Source organism: Rhinolophus sinicus, linkage group LG07 (genome assembly GCF_036562045.2).
Source record: "Rhinolophus sinicus isolate RSC01 linkage group LG07, ASM3656204v1, whole genome shotgun sequence".
Lineage (NCBI taxonomy): Eukaryota > Metazoa > Chordata > Mammalia > Chiroptera > Rhinolophidae > Rhinolophus > Rhinolophus sinicus.
The window spans coordinates 39,776,793-39,797,698 of NC_133757.1; the positions used below are offsets into that span (position 1 = coordinate 39,776,793).

Here is a 20,906-nt window from a genome sequence, read left to right on the forward strand (position 1 = left end):
GATGCTGAGTTTGGTCACAATGTATAGCCCAGAGAGGTAGGATGCTTGATACTCAGCTTTATTCATCCTGAGGATCACCTGTTTGTACAGGCCAGAGGAAGATGTATTTTTCTTCAATCACTCAAGTTCCAAAGAGAAGGAATTAAGATCATGGAGAGTGTAAAGCTACAAACTACTGTCTTTTCATAATTCTAATATGCTCCTCTGGCTACTGTCCAAATCTAGGTTCGCCAAAGACAAGGGAGGACCTTTAAATCACAGATGCTTAGACATAACCTTGGCAGAGTCTCAGCTCTCCCTCCTGCCCACCCTCCTAGAAATATCTTTGTCTTTCATCCTGAAGGGTCCATTTCTTTAGTATTAGGTTCGGTGCAAAGGTAATTGCGGCTTAAAAGGTCAAAAATGTTGCAAAACCACAATTACTTTTGCACCAACCTAATAGATTCTACAGTTTGGTTGGAACTGCTTGGGAGAATAATTTTATCTGTGGGTGATTCTGGTTCTCTAATAACTGATAGTTCTTGAGCACTTACCATATGTCAAGCAGTATCTCATTTATTCTACACAACATTCATATAAGGTAGTACTTTTATTATCTCCAATGTAAAGAGGAAGAAACAGGCTTAACAGTTTAGAAAAACTGGGACTCAGGTGTCACTTTCTCTTAGAAAATGCGCTTCAGACTGGGTAGGTCACCACACCTGAGAATAATAACGCCTACCTTAGTGCATCCATACCAGGAGCAACTAAGACCAGGTAAGTGAAAGTGGCTGGTATTGAGCTCGGCCCACCAGGGGCACTTAGAGAACTTAAGGGACAAGAATGTGAAAAATAGAATTTGTATGCTGCCTGGCAATTGTACTTATTCTGCTGTGCCTTGCTCAATTATAAAGCTCCAGAGGTCAGATCAGAGAACAGGTCAAAGATGACACCTTCTCTGGACAAAACTGAATAAAGAAAATAACTCATTTTTCTCAGATATGATATGTCCGGCCTGTGTCAGGATTATCTGGGGAGCTAGTGAAAATGAAGATTTCTGGAACTACCCTCCATCCCCACACAAGCCAGGTAGGAAATTGGCTTTTTAGACTCAAGTAATGCATACATACTCCTGAATTTAAGAGCACCTGTACATTCTACATATATACATAAAGCCCATCTTTTATAAAAAATATGTATATACAAATATGTAAACACATATGTATAAATTATATTTTACAAAAAGGATGCAAAGATGTCCATTTATGTGTATTTTTCACCAACACCCCACCAGAACCAGGGCCATAGGACACAATTTATTTTTCATGATTATCATGGCATAAGCAGTGACACACCCAAGCAGAAACCTACAGTAATTCCCTTTACAAGTAAGTCAAAGCAAATCATACATCAGAGAATTATCACATAGCACAAGATTGAAATCCAAATAAGGGGGCTTAAACTAGTGGTGGTTCCCAACTGAAAATCACTTTTGAAGCTTTGAAAAAATTCACATACCTGGACCCCCTCAAAAACTGACTGAATTAGAATATCTGAGTGTCAAATCCAAGTGATTATATGTTGAAATTTTCTGGTCAAGAACTACTGACAACCATCTGAGTCACCAACATGAGATATATAGGTTGGTGCAAAAGTAATTACAGTTTTGGCAATCATTTTTAACCTTTTAAACTGCAATTACTTTTGCACCAACCTAATACTTTTCAAGGTACTATTGACCTGTTTGTTTGTCTGCAGAACAAAGTTTTCAACAAAGGGTTAATGTGGCTCACACACTGCTAGACACCTCTTGTTAATATGATATTACCACAGTTTTCAGGATTTATCCCTTAATTTATGCTATAAAGAGCCAAGGGGGGGCCAATATCACATATGTTCAGTGGACACCATTCAAAGTGTGCGTGCGTGCGCGCGCATGCACGCACGCACACTCACACACACACACACACACACACATTAAGTGGTAGCTCTTCAGCCATCTTTTTTTTTGCCCCGCCATTTCTTCATTCTTGAACCCTTTGGTCTCCGTATTCTGTGCTCATCTTTGAAAGCTTTGATTAGCTCGTCCAAGTGCTTCCTCAACCTAGTTGCTGACACAGAATTTAAGTGATTTGCCCAAGGTCCCTCAGCTAAATAGTGGCAGAGCCAGGACATGAATTAGTCTCTGACTGAAGACCAATACTCCCCGTCTTATTTATTGTCTCCTCTGAACTTTGGTGGAATGCTCTGTCTCTCCAGCCCCAAGCAGGGCTGGCTTCATGGGCTTGCCACCTACGCAATTGCACAGGGCTCAGCTCTCAGATGGGTCATACACTTAATTTACTGCACTTCTGTTGCTGTCTTGAAATTCTTCTTTTTTTTTTTTTTTTAAACAAGGAGCCCTACATTTTCATTTTACACTGGGGCCTGCAAATTACGTAACCGATCCTGCCTAGAAGTAGAGGGAGCTTTTCCTGGCTCTTGGTCCAGCCTGAACTTAGAGAAAGTGTAGAGCTGCAGTTCCGCTTTCAGAGTCTCAGCCTCAGCTCTGACCCTCAACGCCCCACTCATCTGTAAGGAGATCTCAGCTTCCCTGAACCCTCAACTTCTACACAGAAAGATTTTGTGAAAAGAAGCTTTGTTCTCTGAATATCTGCTCACTGAGACCCTTTGAAACAAATCTTGGGCAAACATGACAGTATTATTCTCATTTGTTTGGTAATGTTTAATTATCTGACATGACCAGATGATCCAGCATTGTTTTTCAAGTCTTGGGGTTTTCTACTTTTTAAGTTAGATGAATGTATATATTTTTTATTTTATTTTTAATTATAGTTGATATACAATATTATATTAGTTTCAGGTATACAAAATAATGATTCAACATTTCTATAACTTACAAAGTAATCACCACAATAAATCTAGTACCCATCTGTTACTGTACATAGTTATTAGGATCAAGTCTTGGTTTTAATTTAACAAGGTAATAATACATCAGTTGGAAGCAACTGTTTTTGCTTTGTTTTTTTTCGTCTTAAGAAGTCCCCTTTAGTATTCAGAGAAGACAACACATTTAATACAAGGAATGGCTAATGCATTTTGTTTTCATGAAATCATTTTAGAGATGAAAAACGCCTTACAAATTACCACATTCAACGTCCCTAGTTTCCCCAGAAGAAACCTACAGTAATTCCCAATTCAGAAGAACTGAGATTGTGATTTGCTCAACAAACTATGTCAAGTTCATAGCAAAAAGGAAGAGACCCTAGGGCTACTGACCCCATCTTGGGCACAATTTTAGCACATTCAGGCTTATATAGTTCCAAGTAAGTTAGACTGATAGTCACTAAATATTATAGGCGAGTTCAAACTCTTACTCCAGAAATTGAAGTGTCATGTGATTTTAATCCTTAAAAGGAAAATAAAAACCCCTCTATTGTTCTCTGTAAAGATGGGAATCTCTACTGAGCCTCTTAAGGGCAGGAACAATGTGTTTTGCTGTTCATCTTTTCACATTCAGCATGCAGCACACTGCCTGGCACATAGTAACAAACATATGAGTCAAGGAGGGAATATCTTATAGAATTCTTATATTTTCAAACAGATTTATTACAGTGAAAGAGCGGTTGTATAATCTCAATGAAGTCAGGGAAACATGTGTTATACTTCAAAAACAAATAGCCTATTATGTCTTACACAGTGTTAATGAAGCAACACATATAATTAGATGATTAAAGAGTGTGAGTAAGGAGAAGCATGCATGTACCCACTTACTTGCAAGCAAACCCACTCCACTGGCGAGGGATCCGACCCAGGCTGTTTTTCCTTTTCCTTCACCAAAAGCGTCCAGCCATTCTATGTACAAGACTCCAACTGCTATCGGGGATCCATAACACAGAAACTGAGTAAAGAAGGAGACAAGCACAATCACCCAGCCCCATCCACCATCAGGTGACTTTTTAAGTTCCATTGTCAGGCGAAATCAAGAAGGGTATTCTCTGTAGGTCCTAAACAAAAACAAACAGAAAAGAAAAAGCATTTAGAGACCGGTGGAACACAGTATTTTGAATTAAAAATATCTTTCTAAATTAAAACATCAAAGAGGTTCTCGAAAAATACATGTGGAAAAGCATTAAATATCACTGACACATCAACTTAACTTTAGATTTTTTATTTATGATTCAAATAAGTAATAGAACCACATGGGTCAAAAAAATTTTTTTAATTATAAAGAGGCATACAGAGAAGTCTCCTTCCCAACCCTGTCCTCACTGACCACATTCCCACCCTTATCCAGCCACTGGAAATCACTGTTTTTGGATCTGGTCACATGCTGGGTTCCCCAGGAAGTAGACTCTTAGCAAGGTTTATTCAGAGTGCTTTCTTCCTATGAAAGGGAATAGACAGCCAAGGGAGAAGGTAAGCTGCCATCCAGTGTGAAGAAAGGGGATTTCTAAAGCTGGGATGACCCTTCAGAGTTGTCCTCAATTGGGCATGGGGAGCTGGCCCTTCACAACCCCACGTTGATCATGATGAGGTGACTCTCTTTGGAAGAGGCAATAAATCCCCACAGGACTGTCAGCTGGAGGCATCTCCCAGCAGCCCTCTCAGTGTCTGGGCAAGGAATCTTTCATTCCTGAAGGGCGTCTGCTGGGGAACTGGCAGCACCTCACAATGCTCACCAACCTGAGTTTCCTGCCAGAGTTTCTTTATGCATATACAAGCAAAATTAAGCAAATCGTCTTAGATTTCTGTGTGTTTTATTTTGACAAAAAGTAGAATATTGTACATTCCATTCCATGCCTTGTTTTTAGTCACTTAACACCCTTAGAGATCTTTCCCTATCAATATATAGAGAGCATCCAAACATCCTTATTCTCTCTCTCTCTCCCTCTCTCTTTCTCTCTCTCTCTGACTATATATGGCTACCTCACCATATGACTATACATTTGTTTATTTACTTATTAAATAGACAAAACATTCACATGGTTCAAAAATGAAAAAAAATGACAAAAGGAATACAGTCTTATCTACGTAATTCCTGCCTAACTTCCATATCCTCCACAGGTAACCAATGATTCTTGTTTGTTTTATATCCTTCAAAGGTTTATGCATACATTTGTGACTCAAATACAGATTTCCTCTAATATTTTACACACAAAAAATAGCATGGTATATACATTTGTATTTGTCTTGCTTTATTTCACTTGACAAACATTTTGAAAATCCTTCACATCAGAATAGCAACCTTCCTTATTCTTTTCTTTCTGCAGCGTTGTGTTTCTGTGTAGGGCATTCACTTAACTCTTTAACCAGTCCCCTATGGCTGACAACGAAAAACAGTGCTGCAGTCAATCACCTTATACATACATATCTTTTTTTGTATGTATGCATACCTGTTAGGTAAATTCCAAAAGAGGAATTGCTGAGTCAGAGGCTATGTACATTTGCAATTGTAATTAGTATTACCAAATTGGTTTCAAGGGATTGAATCAATTTATATCATCCCCAGCAATTTGGGGTGTGTTGTGAAAATTTTGGACCTTTGTCAGTTTGTTGGCTTTAAAACAGTATTTCATTATAGTTTTAATGTGCATTTCTCAGCATTCTCTGAATGTTGTGTGTCATTTCATAAGTGAAAAGGCATTTGTAATGCTTATCTAATTCTTGAGTTTATGTGGGTGTATTTCTGGATTTTCTGTTTTGTTCCATTGATCTGTCTATTCATTCACCATCACCATATTAGTTTAATTGCGAAGTCTTTTTTTTTTTTTTTTTTAAGACTTTTTAATATACTTTAAGTTCTAGTGAGGCTAAGTTCCTTCCCTCTCTTTCAATCATTGCAGACCTTTTCAGTATTTCCTTGACACTTCTTGTTTATTTACTTTTTATATGAACTTCAGAATCAGTTTGTCTGGTTCCAAAATAAACCTGATGGTATTTTCATGAGAATTAAGTTGAAACGATATATTGATTTAAGAAAAATTACTACTTTTATGATGCTGAGTTTTTTCTATCTAAGAACATGGTGTTCCTTTCCATTTGTTCAAGTCTACTTTTGTGTTCTTAGTGCTTCAAGTTATCCCTAACATTTTATTTTATTTTTTTTAAGATATTTTACCCTTTTTGTTAACATTATAATTGGGGTTATTTCTTTGATTTGTCTATTGATTTCTGTATGTTAATTTTGGATCCCACTACCTTACTAAATCCTCTTGTTTGCAGTAGACCTTTGGATTATTCTCTTCGGTATATACAACATACAATACAATACAGTTAAATAATGATCTACAAATAATCTACAAGTCATCTCCTTATTTTGAATTTGTGTACTCCTAATTTCTTTCTTTTGTCTTGTCATAGAACAGGACACTCAGAATAATGTTAAATAATAAGAGTGTACATCTTTGTCTAGTTCCTAACTTTAGTGGGAATGCCTTCAAATGTCATGGTGCTGCCTCTGAGGCTTAGATTTATTTCACAAATTTAACAGAGCATTCATACTTTTTTCATTTTTGAGTATTATTATAAAGAATGCTTATACTACTTATTAAATGCATTTCCAGTGCATTGAAAGATGATTATGGTATTTTCCTTATAACTTTTAATGTAATAAATTCTGTATTTTCTATTATTAAACTATTCTTGAATTATTGAATTAAATCTTCCTTCGATAACAAACTACTTTCATTATGCCAATCTATTTTGGGGGGAGTGTTAAATTTATAAGTGAGATTTTTCTATATTTGTTTTTAATTTTTACTAGTTTTGGTATTAAAATGATACTAAAAAAATTTTTTTTAAATGTTTCTTCTTTTACTAAATTCTGAAAAAGTACATATGACAGTGGATTTGGAGGCCCAAGGCCTGACCTCCCTGCCCCTACCAGGGCCTCCCGCTTAATCTATACTTCCTGTTTCTCTTCACCATGCCAGGTTTACAGTCAGGTTCAACAGAGTGTTCTTTACCCAAAGATTTTGCCAAGCCATTCCCTTGGCTGTGGTTTCATCAGGTAATAAAGACAATAGCAATATCATTCAGCTATTCACACACGTCCCTAATTCGATGGTGAGACATTTGACTACCTTAACAGAGTCATAGTTACACCCATCAATTTACTTAAACTTCTGTATGTATCTTCACATTGACATTCAGATCACTGGGCAAAAATCATGTCACCACCTGCCACAGGCCTTTGTATAAATTAATAAGTTGAATTTTTAATAACTGAATATTCAATATTTAATATTTCAATATCTAATAACTGAAAACTGAAAGATGTTACAAAACTGTAGAATCTAAAATCCAATCTCTCAACCACACAACTGTGTTAGCAGACAAAATACTCCAAATATCAAAATCCTTTGAAGTAATCAAATATGTCCCTTCATCAGAAGTTTACTCTCTCCAGTACTTAATTTATTGTAAAAATAAAGAATATAATTCTGGTCTTTCTCATGAAAATTCAGTACTTTGCAATTCCTATTTAGAATGCCATTTAAAGAAAATATAGTCTTCTAAATTAGATAATATATGATAGCAATAGCCAAACTTCTAATGAAACTAAAAGGTTGTGTAAAAAAAAAATGTATATGAGACTGTCCTTCACTTAAATCTTCAAGTTATAGCACTTTATAAAAAGTACACAATTTATATAAAGCAATGCACCAGAACCATGAATAAAGCCAGTATTTTCTGGAGGGAGTAAAGTGAAAGAGTGAGAAAAAGTATCTTTCTTTCTAGTTTTCAGACCTAAGTAGACAGAAATGCTTTTATACACCAACTACCTTTTCTTTCTAGTTTTCAGACCTAAGTAGACAGAAATGCTTTTATACACCAACTACCTTTTCCTTGCCCTGCCTTGGGTGACATTTCAACACATAGGACAGGAGCCAGAGAAATTCTTCTCACAGTAAATATTTGGAAGAGCAAACCTTTGAAATACAAAGCTCCCATGTGTATCAACTCTGACTAGAAAGACGAGTTTCTATAAAGAGTTTGCTAACAGCTTCTGACCTTAAATTGTTTCGTGGTCTAAGATACATATAGTCACAATAGAACATGGTTGAAAATACCATTTAGTGATTTCTTGCTTTCTGTCAGAGTAACTAATACCTTTCTCCCGTAATTTTCTCTATTCCTTAGTTTCTCACCTGCTATTTCTCTGATAGTCTGTATTCTATAAGGTGATTTTACAAATAGATTAGTTTTCATTTCCCCCCTTTTGTAATGGTACACAATTTCCTTTGGGGGATTTAGGATCTTCCTTTTGGGTAGACAGTTGGTGGGACTATTAATCAAGTGTCCTTGATCTTGACCTGTAGAAGAGTACCTGACCCAAGCAAGGCCAGGCCAGTAGGATCTCTCTCCTAGGACGCTGAATCATGAGTGACATGCTATGATATATGCATATATATCCTATTTGGAGTTTATTGATCCTTGTCGTAGTATATTGAGGAGTCCCTCTGTCAGTTCCTCCTACATTGACTCCCTAGGGATAGCCAAGCCTAGTTTCTCCAGCCTTCCATTTCATTCTATGAGCTAATTCAGTAAATTATTTAGTTAAGGTAGCTGGTATTCATTTATTTTACGTACAACAGAATGAGCAAATTGTGAGTGTGCAGTAATTCCAAGTTGATTATTTTACCCATGCATGCCCCACTTGATCCCAGTTGGGCCAAATGTTAAGCTTAGGCGCATAGTCTATGACCACAAAAAATGGGAAATATAGATATGCCATATCTTTTTTCCCCAAAAAATTTCATTTTATTAGCTATCTTTCTTCATATCTTATGATCCAGTATGATAAAATCTCTTCTCTGTCATTGTTTTAAATAAAAACTAAATTAAAATTTCCACTAATCCCACTTAACCTAATATTTACAGAAATGCAGCATTATAAAAGTAAAGTTTATCCAAAACAGTTTTTTGATCATTTATAGTTTAAATTATATTCCACTAGATACCAAGAGAAATCAGAAGAAATATAAGGCATGGATGGGCCTTGTATTCTAGGAGCTTATAACCCAGTTAGGAAGGTAAAATATGTGCATAAAAGAGTATATGATAAAGTGTCAAAGAGTTAAATGGATATTAAATGTTTAGGAGTTAGGGGGAAATTAAAGTAATCAAGACAGGAGCAGGAGTGGAAGGCCTTATGAAGTAGGTTAGTTCTAAAGAACAATGGAGAGACTCTTGAAATGATGGCTCTGGCAAGAGAAACAACATGAACATGGGTGCGGAATCAGGATAGGCCTGACAGGTTTGGTGGCAAGTGAAGAGGGCAGGACCTACAGAGGAAAACAAGATTAGAAAGATTGCACCCTCGGCTAAAATTTAAGGAGAAAGTGTCTCAAAAAGCCTGTGTTTATAACCCCCGAATAGAATTCATAATAAATAATAAATCCTACCATTAATAAGCCATTTATATTACCTAAGAGATAGATTTGTTTGCTGAAAAAAACAACACGATCTGTAAGTATTAGAAGGTATTGTTTTATTTGAACTAGTGTTTCATGAGTATATTTAAAATTTGGGACTTTTATTCATACATCTGTATGAAAATATACACCTAGGAAACACATACATTATAGTATATTCTAGTACATTCTTCAAGAATTTGGAATCTTTTAACCAGAGTGTTAACAAACCAGGATTCTGCATGATAAGATATCTTATAAAACTCAAAATTAGAAGCCATTTTGAGAGACCATTGTCATTTAGGGGCAATTTTGTCACAATTCAGGGTCTGATAGGATATCACAATATTAACTTTAACTTATAATTTAAGTATATTTCTTATCTTTAACTTAAAAATTAAATATCCCACATATTATAAACCATTCTTGGAGAAGAGAGGAGAGCATTAACTAAAACTAACCATAGTAAGATAATATTATTCAACAAAATTTGATTATAATTACTATAAAAGATAGCCTATCTCCTAAAGCTAACTTTGTTTTGTTAAAAGAGAAGGAACATTAAGCATTTCCCAAGCCATTTCCTCCAGAAAATGAAAAGGACTGTCAATGAAAAGCTTTTTACTCACAGTATAAAGCTTTAAAGCTCCAGTGCCTTAGATTACATTTAGTTCTGTTCAAATAATGCCAATTCCTTGTCATTTCCTCAACTCTACACTGGTTGAACAGTTCTATTTTCTTGGATATGGGATATCAGAATTGCATGTTTGACATTCATGAACACTTAAATATTGACGCAGGGACTTTCTGTCCCTGAAATGTATACACATGTACTATACTATTTTTTGGCAAATTCAGATGATTTATAATTGCTTGCTTTTATTTTCAGTTGATAGTTCTCTATTGCCTTTGTTCTACCAATAATAATTTTTAATAGCCTTTTAATGTTATCTATAAATATTTCATGAAAGATTCCTAGATATGTTTTTCACTTGAATAATAGGAGGTTAAAAAAGTAAATTTTTATTTGAATCTCAATCATTACCAAATTACCTAGTGCTGAAGCACTTAAATTAAGAGCCTAGGATCAGTTGACTACACCTTGGAATCACCTTGATTCCAGGTTGATTTTGTCTGTTCTGGTAGCTATGAGATTTGTCAAAAGTCTAAATCGTAGGGGGCTTCCTGATCTTCCTTCAGTTACATTCATGCCCCTTTAATTATATGGAAGGCTCTAGACCACAGGCCAAGATGAAGAGAATTGAAATCCCTGTACATCGATGATGGGGGTGAAAAGGCACCCACTTTGGAAAAAAGCTTGGGGTGGGAATGGAGAATGACTGTTAAAGGGTACAAGGTTTCTTTTGGGGGGTAATGGACATGTTTTAATATTATTTTAAATGTTTTAAAGGCAGATTATTGTAGTTTACACAACTCAAATAAAACCCACTGAACTGTACACATTAAATGGGTGAATTTTGTCATATTTGAATTACATCTCAACAAAGCTGTTAAAACATATTAGAAAGCTACTGAAATTTATATTTTGGTTCTGACCGCAATATAGGTTAACAAGTTTCATAAACTAAAAGGCACAATTGTTCTGCCAGAAGCAGGTCCCATATTGATATTGCTCTTTTCCCTACTGTGACTTTTGCCCCCTCCAAACATCTATCATTTGTTTTCCACCACTGCAGTTTGGGTAAAGGTATTCTGGGAATTGGGAAAAACAAAATTCTTTGGGCATTCTCATAAAATTGTGCATAAACAAGTCATTCTTTGGGTATTCTAATGAAAATGAAGACAAGCGATTCCTTGGGAATGCTGAAAAATATAGGTAAACAAATATATTTAATATATACTGAAGCTCAGAATTCAAATATAAATTAATAAAATTTCATTTAATAGGAGACAAGCAAAAGGGAGGTAATTAAGATATTAATGTGCAGGCATAACTATACATCATAAAAGGAGAATCTAAGCAATGAAAACAAAACAATTTCAGACACCCTGAAAAATTCTTGTCGGAGTGATGACCATGGCAAAAGTTATTTTCTTGATTTTTCTATATAAAATATTTGGGAAAATGCAGGAGGGGATCATTGTCTATGAGACAAAATTTAAAAGATGATTACATTCATTTTTCTTCAGATTTGTAAAAGATTTTTTAATGAAAATAGAAGTGGTATAAGTATCAAACAACTCAAAAACATAAACCAAAACAACCTCTAACATGCTAATGGGCCTAAGTGATTTGGAAGGTTATGAAAAGTAAGCATCCCTCTCCAAAGAATCAAACTGTTACACAACAAGAGAGCAAATAATTACCTTCTCAGGGGAGCATGACTTTTATTTTTCTAAGCGCCCTGAAGCGCAGAGGGAGAACAAAGGAATGGACAGTTGCCTGCTCCCTCTTCACTGGTGACAGTCAGCTCTGTTCCCACTGGTGGTAGCAATGCTATTAACCCCATGCTTATTTGGATGTGGGAAATCCCCAAAATCTGTTGGCTGGCTGGCTAGAGAATGAACATTGTTTTAACCTTGCGGCTCCAGGAAGAGCAAGCACAAACCATTGCCAGCCAGAAGAGAGAAAAAAAGTCTTTTCCCGTCTCTTTCCCATTGTCCCAAATGGCCAAACCTGGGCACACTGCCTCGAGAGAACCATTCAACCACCCACCATGCCACCCTGCTGTACAGCAGCCCAGGAAAAGATGTGGGGAGGAGCAGCTCCAAGAATCTCCAGGCAGCCAGTGCCAAAATGGTCACCCCACTTCTCTGTTTCCAAGGTACAATGCCCCAACCAGTCTTTTCAGAACAAACATGACAGGCATGGAGTCAGCAGGTAAAACTCTGAGAAGATTCTAATGATGATAATGTTGATGATGATGGTGACAATTGTAATAAAACTGTCGACATGATGATGGAGTCACCTATTAATTTGTTTAAATTAGCAAAACAATCTCTTAGTTTGGGAAAGGTAGTGGGGGAGAAGCTGGGATCTTTTGGCAATGGTATTATGTGGTCCCAAAGAATGGTTAGAAGAATTTCCATTTTTCTGTTATGTCAATAGCTACAGTTCCATACAAGTACACACACAGATATTTATTTACATAAATATGTGAAGACATATATTTTAGAAAATTTAGCATAAGGAATAGGAGCATGGGCTTGGGTCCTAGATAACCTGAGTGCACAGCCCAGCTCTGATACTAGCCAAGAATATGACCTCCAGCAAGTCTCTTAAATATCTGTTGGTCTCACTTGCTCCATCTATGAAGTCAGGACAATGAGTACTTATCTCATCAGACTGTTGTAAGGAGTAAATTAGTTTATGTGAAGTGCTCAGCACAGCGCCTGGCACACAGTAATCTCATAACAAATTATATATATTTTTTATCCTTTTAAACATAATCGATTATTATAAAAATATCCCTTTTAATTTTGACATAGAAAGTCCTGTCACTATAAATACAGCTGGCCAGAACATCCACAACATGTGTACACATGTACGTATACACACACACACACACACACACACACAATTATTACCAAATTCCTCCCTTGGGAAAAAAGAAGGATATGGAGATGGTATTTTTCAGCATCTTAGATAATTTCCTAACAGTAAGAAAAAGTCAGCAAATGGGAAAAGGGAAGTCTCAGTGAAGGAAGACACATGACAAAGACAGTCTGTTCTTAGGTCACCAACAACCAAGAGAAGACAAAACACAGAGGCACTGAAGTCCCAACAGTTTCCTTTAAGTTTCTTTCTTTCTTTTTCTTCCATCCTTTTCTTGTCAACTCAGGAAGCCACATAGCTTACTAGCACCCTTTTGCAGGTGCTGCTGTGCTGTTATTAGGGTAATTGCTGATAGAATGGAGGTAAGAATTATCAAAGCTCTGACAAGAGCTACAAGTGACCTTAAATCAACTACTTTGTCTCTTACACATTGCATGAAGTTAAATTTATCTTTCCATTCTTCATACCCCAGTTTTCTACTCTTTCCCCAGCTCAAGGAGACCACTTCCTTATTCCTTCCATCACCATATATTTGACCCTCTTTACCCTCATTGACTATCGCCTCTCCCCTTACCCTCTGGCAACCACTAAACTGTTGTCTGTGTCTATGAGCTTTTGCTTGTTTGTCTTGTTCATTTGTTGCTTTCAGTTTTATATCCTGAAATCATGTGGTTCTAGATCCCATCCTTATTCCAAGGACTCCTAAGACTTTCTAAACTTATTCTCAGGAAAAGGTGGTAACTGTGTGTACATCAAAAAGCAAACGAAGGACCCCATTTTAAGGTTGTATCTCCGTATGAGCATGTTTCTAATTGTCACAGCATTCACTGAGATCTGCAAGGGATTCCAACCCTGGCTGCACTGCAGAATCACCACAGGAGCTCAAAAATGACTGGTGCCTGGGCGCACCCTAGACCAGTACAAACAGGATCTCTGGGGTTCAGGCCAGGTTGTTAAAGGCTTCAGTTGATTTCAATGTGTGGTTATAGGGCAAAAGGAGTGGAATATGGCACTACAGGCCATCTTAAATAATTACATGTCCAATTCTCCTTCCATCACCATATATTTGACCCCATTTACACTCATCTACTACCCTGTATCCCTTTACCCTCTGGTAACCACCAAACTATTATCTGTGTCTATGAGTCTTTGTTTCTTTATTTGTTTGTCTTATTCCTTTGTTGCTTTCAGTTTTATATCCTATATATCAGTGAAATCATATAGTTCTCGACTTTTTCTGTGTGCCTTATTTTGCTTAGCACAATAATCTCAAGATCCATCCATTAATTAAAAATTAAAAATAAATAATTGCACGTCCACCACCCAGAGTCTGTTCTCCTTCCATCATCATATACTTGACCCCCTTTTCATAATGCAATATATAGATGATGTATTATACAAATGTACACTTGAAGCCTATATAATTTTACTAACCAATGTCACCCCAATAAATTTAATAAAAATTAAGAAAAAACACAAAATAATAATAATTTTACGTCCTGTGGTATAAGCATAAAATGAAAGACTTGACTGCTTTTAGTTATTTAAATTAATGTTTATTCACCCTCTTCAATCATGACTATTTCACGATTATAGAAAACTATTTCAAATATTCTTAAATCCCAACAATGATACCATCCTTTCTTAGGAATTCTAACCAGTAGAATTAAGAACAGTTTGTAAAGGTTAAATGTACTATGGGTTAGCCATATCATGGAATAACTTTTAATTAGCATTTTCTATTAGCACTTTTAGCATTGTTTAACACTATTAGCACTTTTCATGTATTAGACCCAATACAAAGGACTTTCAAATGGTAGATATTCATATTCCTCATTCTCCCCCAGTGTCCACAGGCTCTTTGCTAGATTCCATTTAAGGCTCTTTCCATTTAACTGTAGGAGTTATCACCTAATGCAGGGCCATAAATGGTGCATTCTTTTACTGTAAACTTTTTCTTTTAGTAAGTACTCCGTGATTTTAAAACTATTTCTGAAATGGATATTCTTTAATACGACTGATTTTGCCGACATCATTCAGGGGCTTATGCTGAACAAACTGATATCGAAATAGTTATAATGATACTTTCACCACTCAGGACCTTTAAGAATAATACACAGAATATTATGGTTTTCAAATCTCCTTTGGCCTTTATTCTTAAAAGTCTTTACTGAAGACATTTCTATTCATTCCATAAAAGTCTTTTAATGTTCTTGTAGCATAGAAAACACTAAACCTTATTAGTTAAATCAATATAGATTTAGAGCCAGTATTAGTCACTGCTTCCTCTATGCTTCCAATATATGCTGCTCATGCCTCTCTACTTATTTCATCTGGCTTGCATTCAAACTAGCCATTAACTTGTCTTTCTCCCTTTTTCTTCGCTACATTGAAAATTCTCTGGGTTCAGGGTACATCTGATATTCTTTATATCCTTTCCATATCTATGCTTATAGTAGGCACTCAATAAATGTTTCTTGAATTTAATAGAAAAGAGCTATAGTTTGGGAAGCGATACAAAGTGATGGTCTAGAGAAGTACTGCTCAAACTGCAATGCATCATGGGTCATGAACTCAATCATGGATTGTGAGCATTTTTTTTTAAATGGGAATTTTGAATAGAATAAAATAGACAAGACTCAAAAATGGTGGTAAGGGTTCAGTACTATTTAGTGAAACTTCGCTTCAGTGTTTACATGCATGCCTGCACATGTGTGCAGGGTTGAGCTACAAAGTACATCTCACTGTGAGTCACAATTGAAAACACCCAAAGTCCCTTGTTTAGAATATGAAGCCTGGAGTTGTTTTTCATGGGGTCATGTTGAGGCTCTGAAATTAGCCACTTAGCAACTTAACAACTGCCTTAGTTTCTTCATCTATAAAATAGGAATAGTAAGAACTCCTTACTCTTAGGATTTTTATGAAGAATATCAGAAATAATCTCTATGAAGCATTAGGCATGGTGGTTGGCATAGAGTAAATGATTATAGATGTTGTTACTATTGTTGCATCTGCTAAAGGTTTGCTTAGAAAAAATTGAAAGAGTACTCTCCCTGCTTCTGCCTTCTCAGCTCCTAATCATTTCTCAACTCAGTGTTTTCATGCTTCTATGCCTCCAAAGAAGAAAAATATTCTTGCTACGTTGTCCCCACCTCCTTATCACGGAGTCAGTGCAACCTCCCTTGGTCTACCTCTTTCTCCTTTGCAAACCACCGCTCCCTTAGCTTTCCTGAGCCCACTCCCACATGACCCCTGACCAGCTCTCTCTAGCCTCATCAAACATCACAGATATGCAAAGGACAAAGTCCAAATTCTCCATCCTCAGGCCTGACCTTTCTTCAGAACTTCAGATCCACATTTCTAACCAATTTCTCACCACTGTCTGTCAAGATCTCACCTGGAGACGTTCAGGTCCCTCACACTCAACATATCCGTAAGTCCTCCTCCTGAATTTCATCTGGAAAAAACTATCATCATACTTCCATTTGCCCAAGCTGAAAGCTCCTCTTCATCCCTCCCCACATCACCTCCCCACTGTGCCATGTCAACCAGAAACAGAGACTTGCAGACAGAGAACTCTGTCATCAAATTCTTCCTTTCCATCTTCTCTGCAAACCCCTGCACCATCACACCCACCAATTTATGGATCCCTCTGCTTATACTCTCTCCTGTTGCAGTCCATCTGTCAAGCTGCTGCCAGAGCCATCTTTCCAAACCATGCTTCTGAGCATCTCAAATTCTACTTCCAACCTTTAAAGTCTTTCAGTGGCTCCTCACCACCCACAGTTCATTCATTAGCAGAGCACAAGGTTTTTTAAATGCACAAGAAAATCAAAGATGATTGTTCCTGCCCTCATGGAGCTTACAGCCTTCCATCAATGAATGAAAAATTACAAATGAAGGTAAAATTTGTTTCACCAATCCATGTTTTGCCCATATGATATTAGGTAGTTAGATCTTTAACTAGATGGCTAGTCCCCTGATTTTTTTGGTTTTCCTTTAAAGATTTGCAATGACCCAGCCCCAACCACACCTCCCGAGGATGGCCCCTGCTACCCAAGCCACTGTCACAATTCAGCACTTAAGCCGTGTTCTTTCCCTCCTCTCTGCTTTTGCCTCTTCAGTCCCCACCAGCTGCTAGAGGGGGCTGTAATGCTGTTCTCCAACTTGCTTACTGGCAAACTCCTGCTTTTCCTTCAAGACTTATCCTAAATGTCTTCTACTTCATGCCTTCCTGACTTTCCAACAGTTAATCATTCTTCCTCTAAGATCTCATACTAATTTGGGCAATATTACTATTACAATATTTATTAAAATTGAGAGAAAAAAAAGAACTACAACACTATGCAATCTGAATGGGAAGCATATTTTAATTTGCATTTTGAGGCCACTCGACATATAAAGTGATTCAAAAATTGCTTTCCTCTAAAACATAAATTCTAAATTAAACAAAGCAAATGCCACATGATGTCAGAGGATTACTAAACTTGAGGAAACTTCTACATGTTCTTCTGACGTCTCACTATCTTCATTACCTTCTGCTCCTTTGCTGCCCGCCTGCTCTCTCCCTCTTTACCCTCCCCTCGCAGAAGGAACGCCCATTTTATAATGATGAGCCTGAGGCTCCATTAGACACCCCCCTGCTCTTACCATCCCATTTAAAGTTAAACCATCAGATGGGCCTGGCCCATATCGATAACTCCTTATTTCTTATACCCCGTGGACTAAAGCTGAGCTCCGCACCATTGCTGAAGATGCTCCTAATCTCAAAGAGGACCCCATTGGGTTTGCTGGAGAATTTCTGCTCACTATCCAAACATATAAGCCAGGGTTCTGTGACCTCTATCAGCTTATCCACGTGCTCATAGGAGGACATGCCAGAAAATGGCTACACAAGGTGGGATGGCAAAACCCTAGGGAGACTTTTCCCATTGAGAATGAGTAGGCATGAGCAAAGCCTCAAAGCTGGCTAAACAGCTTCATGAAAAGATACTTGAGGCTATTCCTCAAGTTATTGATTGGAAGAAAAGTCAAAAAAGTGTTCAAAAACCCAGTGAAACTGTTTTTGATTACTATGATAGATTTGAAAACGTTTTTAAACAGCATTCTGTCACAGATGAAGTCAGGGATTACACCTCAGTGATTCTTACTTCAGCCTTTGTAGAGGGTCTACAAGATGAACTTGAACAACAGGTAAAAAAAATTACAACTTAATTGGGCCACCATGCAAACCCATGATTTAATAACTATGCTGAGAAGCTCTCCAGAACTATCCTAAAATATACCAAAAAGAAAGCTCCACAAGCCCTAAATGCCCAACTTACATAATGAGCCTATAATTACAATAATTGGTGGTGGTTAAATATGCTTTTCAGAGTCCCCAAGGCAAACACCATTCAAAGGACTTTGCAAAAAAGTTATTGCAAAAAGCTTGGACATTGGAAAAAAGATTGCTTAAACCTGAAAAGACAATTATAAGGCCAACCAATATAACAAATACAAGCCTATAAAATTTGTGATTCCTCCTCAAGGATTCCAACTGAAGTTTTTTCAGCAGGAAGGTGCTCAGAGGATCAAAGGGGATTTTTACCATGCTCCAAACTAATTCTTTAGGAGAAATTGATCTAACTATTGGTAATGAGGTAACCGAGTACCTGGTAGATATCAGAGCCATCTTAACAATGCTTAGGCCTACCAACTTCTCCATTCCCCTTCCTTGGAGTACTGAATCCATACAAATGATGGGAGTTTCCAATCAACCCATGAAAGTCTCCAAATCCCTTCCAATTTGTTTTCAACTTGGACCTATTAAAGGAACTCACCAATTTCTTTTGGTTTGCTCTGCCACCATTCATCTCTTAGGACAAAACTTTCTTGAAGCTCACAAAGCCCATATTTTTTCCTCTCAAAAGGGGGAAATATTCTTACATTTTGAGCTTCTAACAAATGACATTCAAAAGGACTCATCCATGGACTCATCTATAGCTATTCCAGTTTTTTCAGTCACTTTAACTGAACCAAACCCTCTTTTAGATTCTATTACAAATTAACTTTGATCAAAAAATGTCCCCAACACCAGTTGCATTCATTCCACACCAGCGATGAAAATGGACAAATGTAAACTTCTACATAACATCCATCAATACCCTCTAAACACAGAAGCCATTCATGGAATTAAACCTGTCATTGAGGAATATTGCAAATAAGGCCTCCTCAGTCTTTCTTTGAGCTTTTGTAATATTCCTATTCTCCCTGTTAAATGAAGATTCATTCAAGATCTAAGAACCATAAATAATGTAATCATACCTCGGCACCCAGTCATGCCTAACATTCATACCAAACTCTCAGTCATACCACCAGAAAGAAGATTTTTTTCAGTGATAAATCTTTGTAGTGCTTTCTTTGCATCCCTGTTGATCCTGAAAGTCAATTCTTATTTGCTTTATATGGATAGAACAATATACTTGGACAGTAATGCCCCAGAGCTACGCTGAAAGTCTGACTCACTTTTCCCAAATTTTAAAGGTAGATATTCCCAATATAGAATTTTCTTACCAGTTCACCCTTTTACAATATGTGGTTGACCTCTTCCTCTGCTCACCCTCTGAGGAGCATCCATTGAAGATTGCCTCCACCTCCTTTGAGAGGTATGCTCTGAAAACAGAGAGGACTCTTGACTTCTTCCAGAAAAAAAGAACACCAAAAAACAAACAAACAGAAAAAACAAAACAAAACAAAACAAAACAAAACAGTTCTTATGTTTTAGAACTCTTAGAAGTTACCTAATGATCTAAATCTTTGGCAATCATAAAAATCCCTGGACAGTCAAGAAGAGAGTAGAGGCAATCATTTGGCTGACATTGCTGCTAACTTAGCAGCATTAAAATAATCTCAGCCCCTAATGGAAATACCTATGTTAACAACTGAAGCAACTGGGGGTTTAAAAGATAACATTATGAAAGCACATCATTTGGCTGTTCAACAACAACAAAAAAAAGGTTAGAACAAGGCTGTAAATTTGACCCTAAAAGAAACGTATGTATAGGTCTGAACTACCAATCACCCTTCCCTGTTGTATACAACATCATATATTACAATACATACACGGCTTAACTTACTAAAACACTAACAAAAAATGGTTTTATGGGGAAAACAATACTACTAGAAACCATCTCCAAAGATAGCTTCCCAGGTATACCAAAAATGCTAAAGCTGCTTAAAACAACCCACTGAATTCTCTATTAAAAAAAAAAAAATTATTTTTCATCTAGCCATATGTCATGCGGGGTCTCTGGCCCTGCTCCCTGCATAAGAATGCAGGATATGGTGAGGTCAAAAAGGAACACCAATGGAGCCATGGATAAGGGAGTCATACCACTATAGTCTCACTGGCGGCTGGGTTGGAGACACAGGAAGCAGGAGCCACATGATCTGCAATCCACCGTCCGTTTCTCTGCCAACCAACCAACCACGCCCCTAGCACAGCCACAGCAGTTATATTAGTGGCTAATGGCTAACAGGTAACAGCTGATGGCCAAGCAGCCACAATGGATGGCCACCTGATTACAGCTGATGGCCATCTAATAACCGAGCCAGCACCTTTCCATGTGAGGCCGAGAGCCTGGAAACTGTTCTCTGGGACTGTCCCCACACCATAGACACAAGCAATTAATCATGTTGTGGGGACAGAGCCACGAGTGCAGTTTCCAGGCTCTCAGCCTCATGTGGAAAGGTGCTGGCTCAGGTAGTAAATGGCCATCAACTGTGATTGGATGGCCATCAGCTGTGGCTAGTTGGCCATCAGCTGTAACCAGTGAGCCATTGGCCACTAACATAACTGCCATGGCTACGCTAGCAAAAAAATGGGGGCTAGCAAGAAGATGGTGGCTGAGCTAGCAAGAGCGGATTGCAGCTAGCAAGTGAGGTTGGTTGACAGAGAAGCAGACAGCGGGTTGCGGATAGTGTGGCTCCTGCTTCCTGTGTCTCCAACC

The 20,906-nt window shown here is 37.3% G+C and overlaps 1 protein-coding gene across 7 annotated transcripts in view; it reads right to left on the reverse strand.

Moving 5' to 3' along the window:
- The window catches only part of SLC16A9 (solute carrier family 16 member 9), a 55,422-nt gene that overhangs the window by 24,752 nt on the left and 9,764 nt on the right, over positions 1-20,906 (reverse strand). For 3 of the 7 annotated variants that reach the window (XM_019731817.2, XM_019731818.2, XM_074339444.1), the window contains 2 exons: positions 19,471-19,569; positions 3,754-3,986 (listed from right to left, as the gene is read on the reverse strand). In XM_019731817.2, the coding sequence (XP_019587376.2) occupies positions 3,754-3,949 (196 nt within the window). In that variant the 5' untranslated portion in view covers positions 3,950-3,986; positions 19,471-19,569. Of the gene's footprint in view, positions 1-3,753; positions 3,987-19,470; positions 19,596-20,906 lie in introns of all 7 variants that reach the window. The other 4 variants (XM_019731820.2, XM_019731816.2, XM_019731819.2 and 1 more) reach the window with 3 other exon arrangements.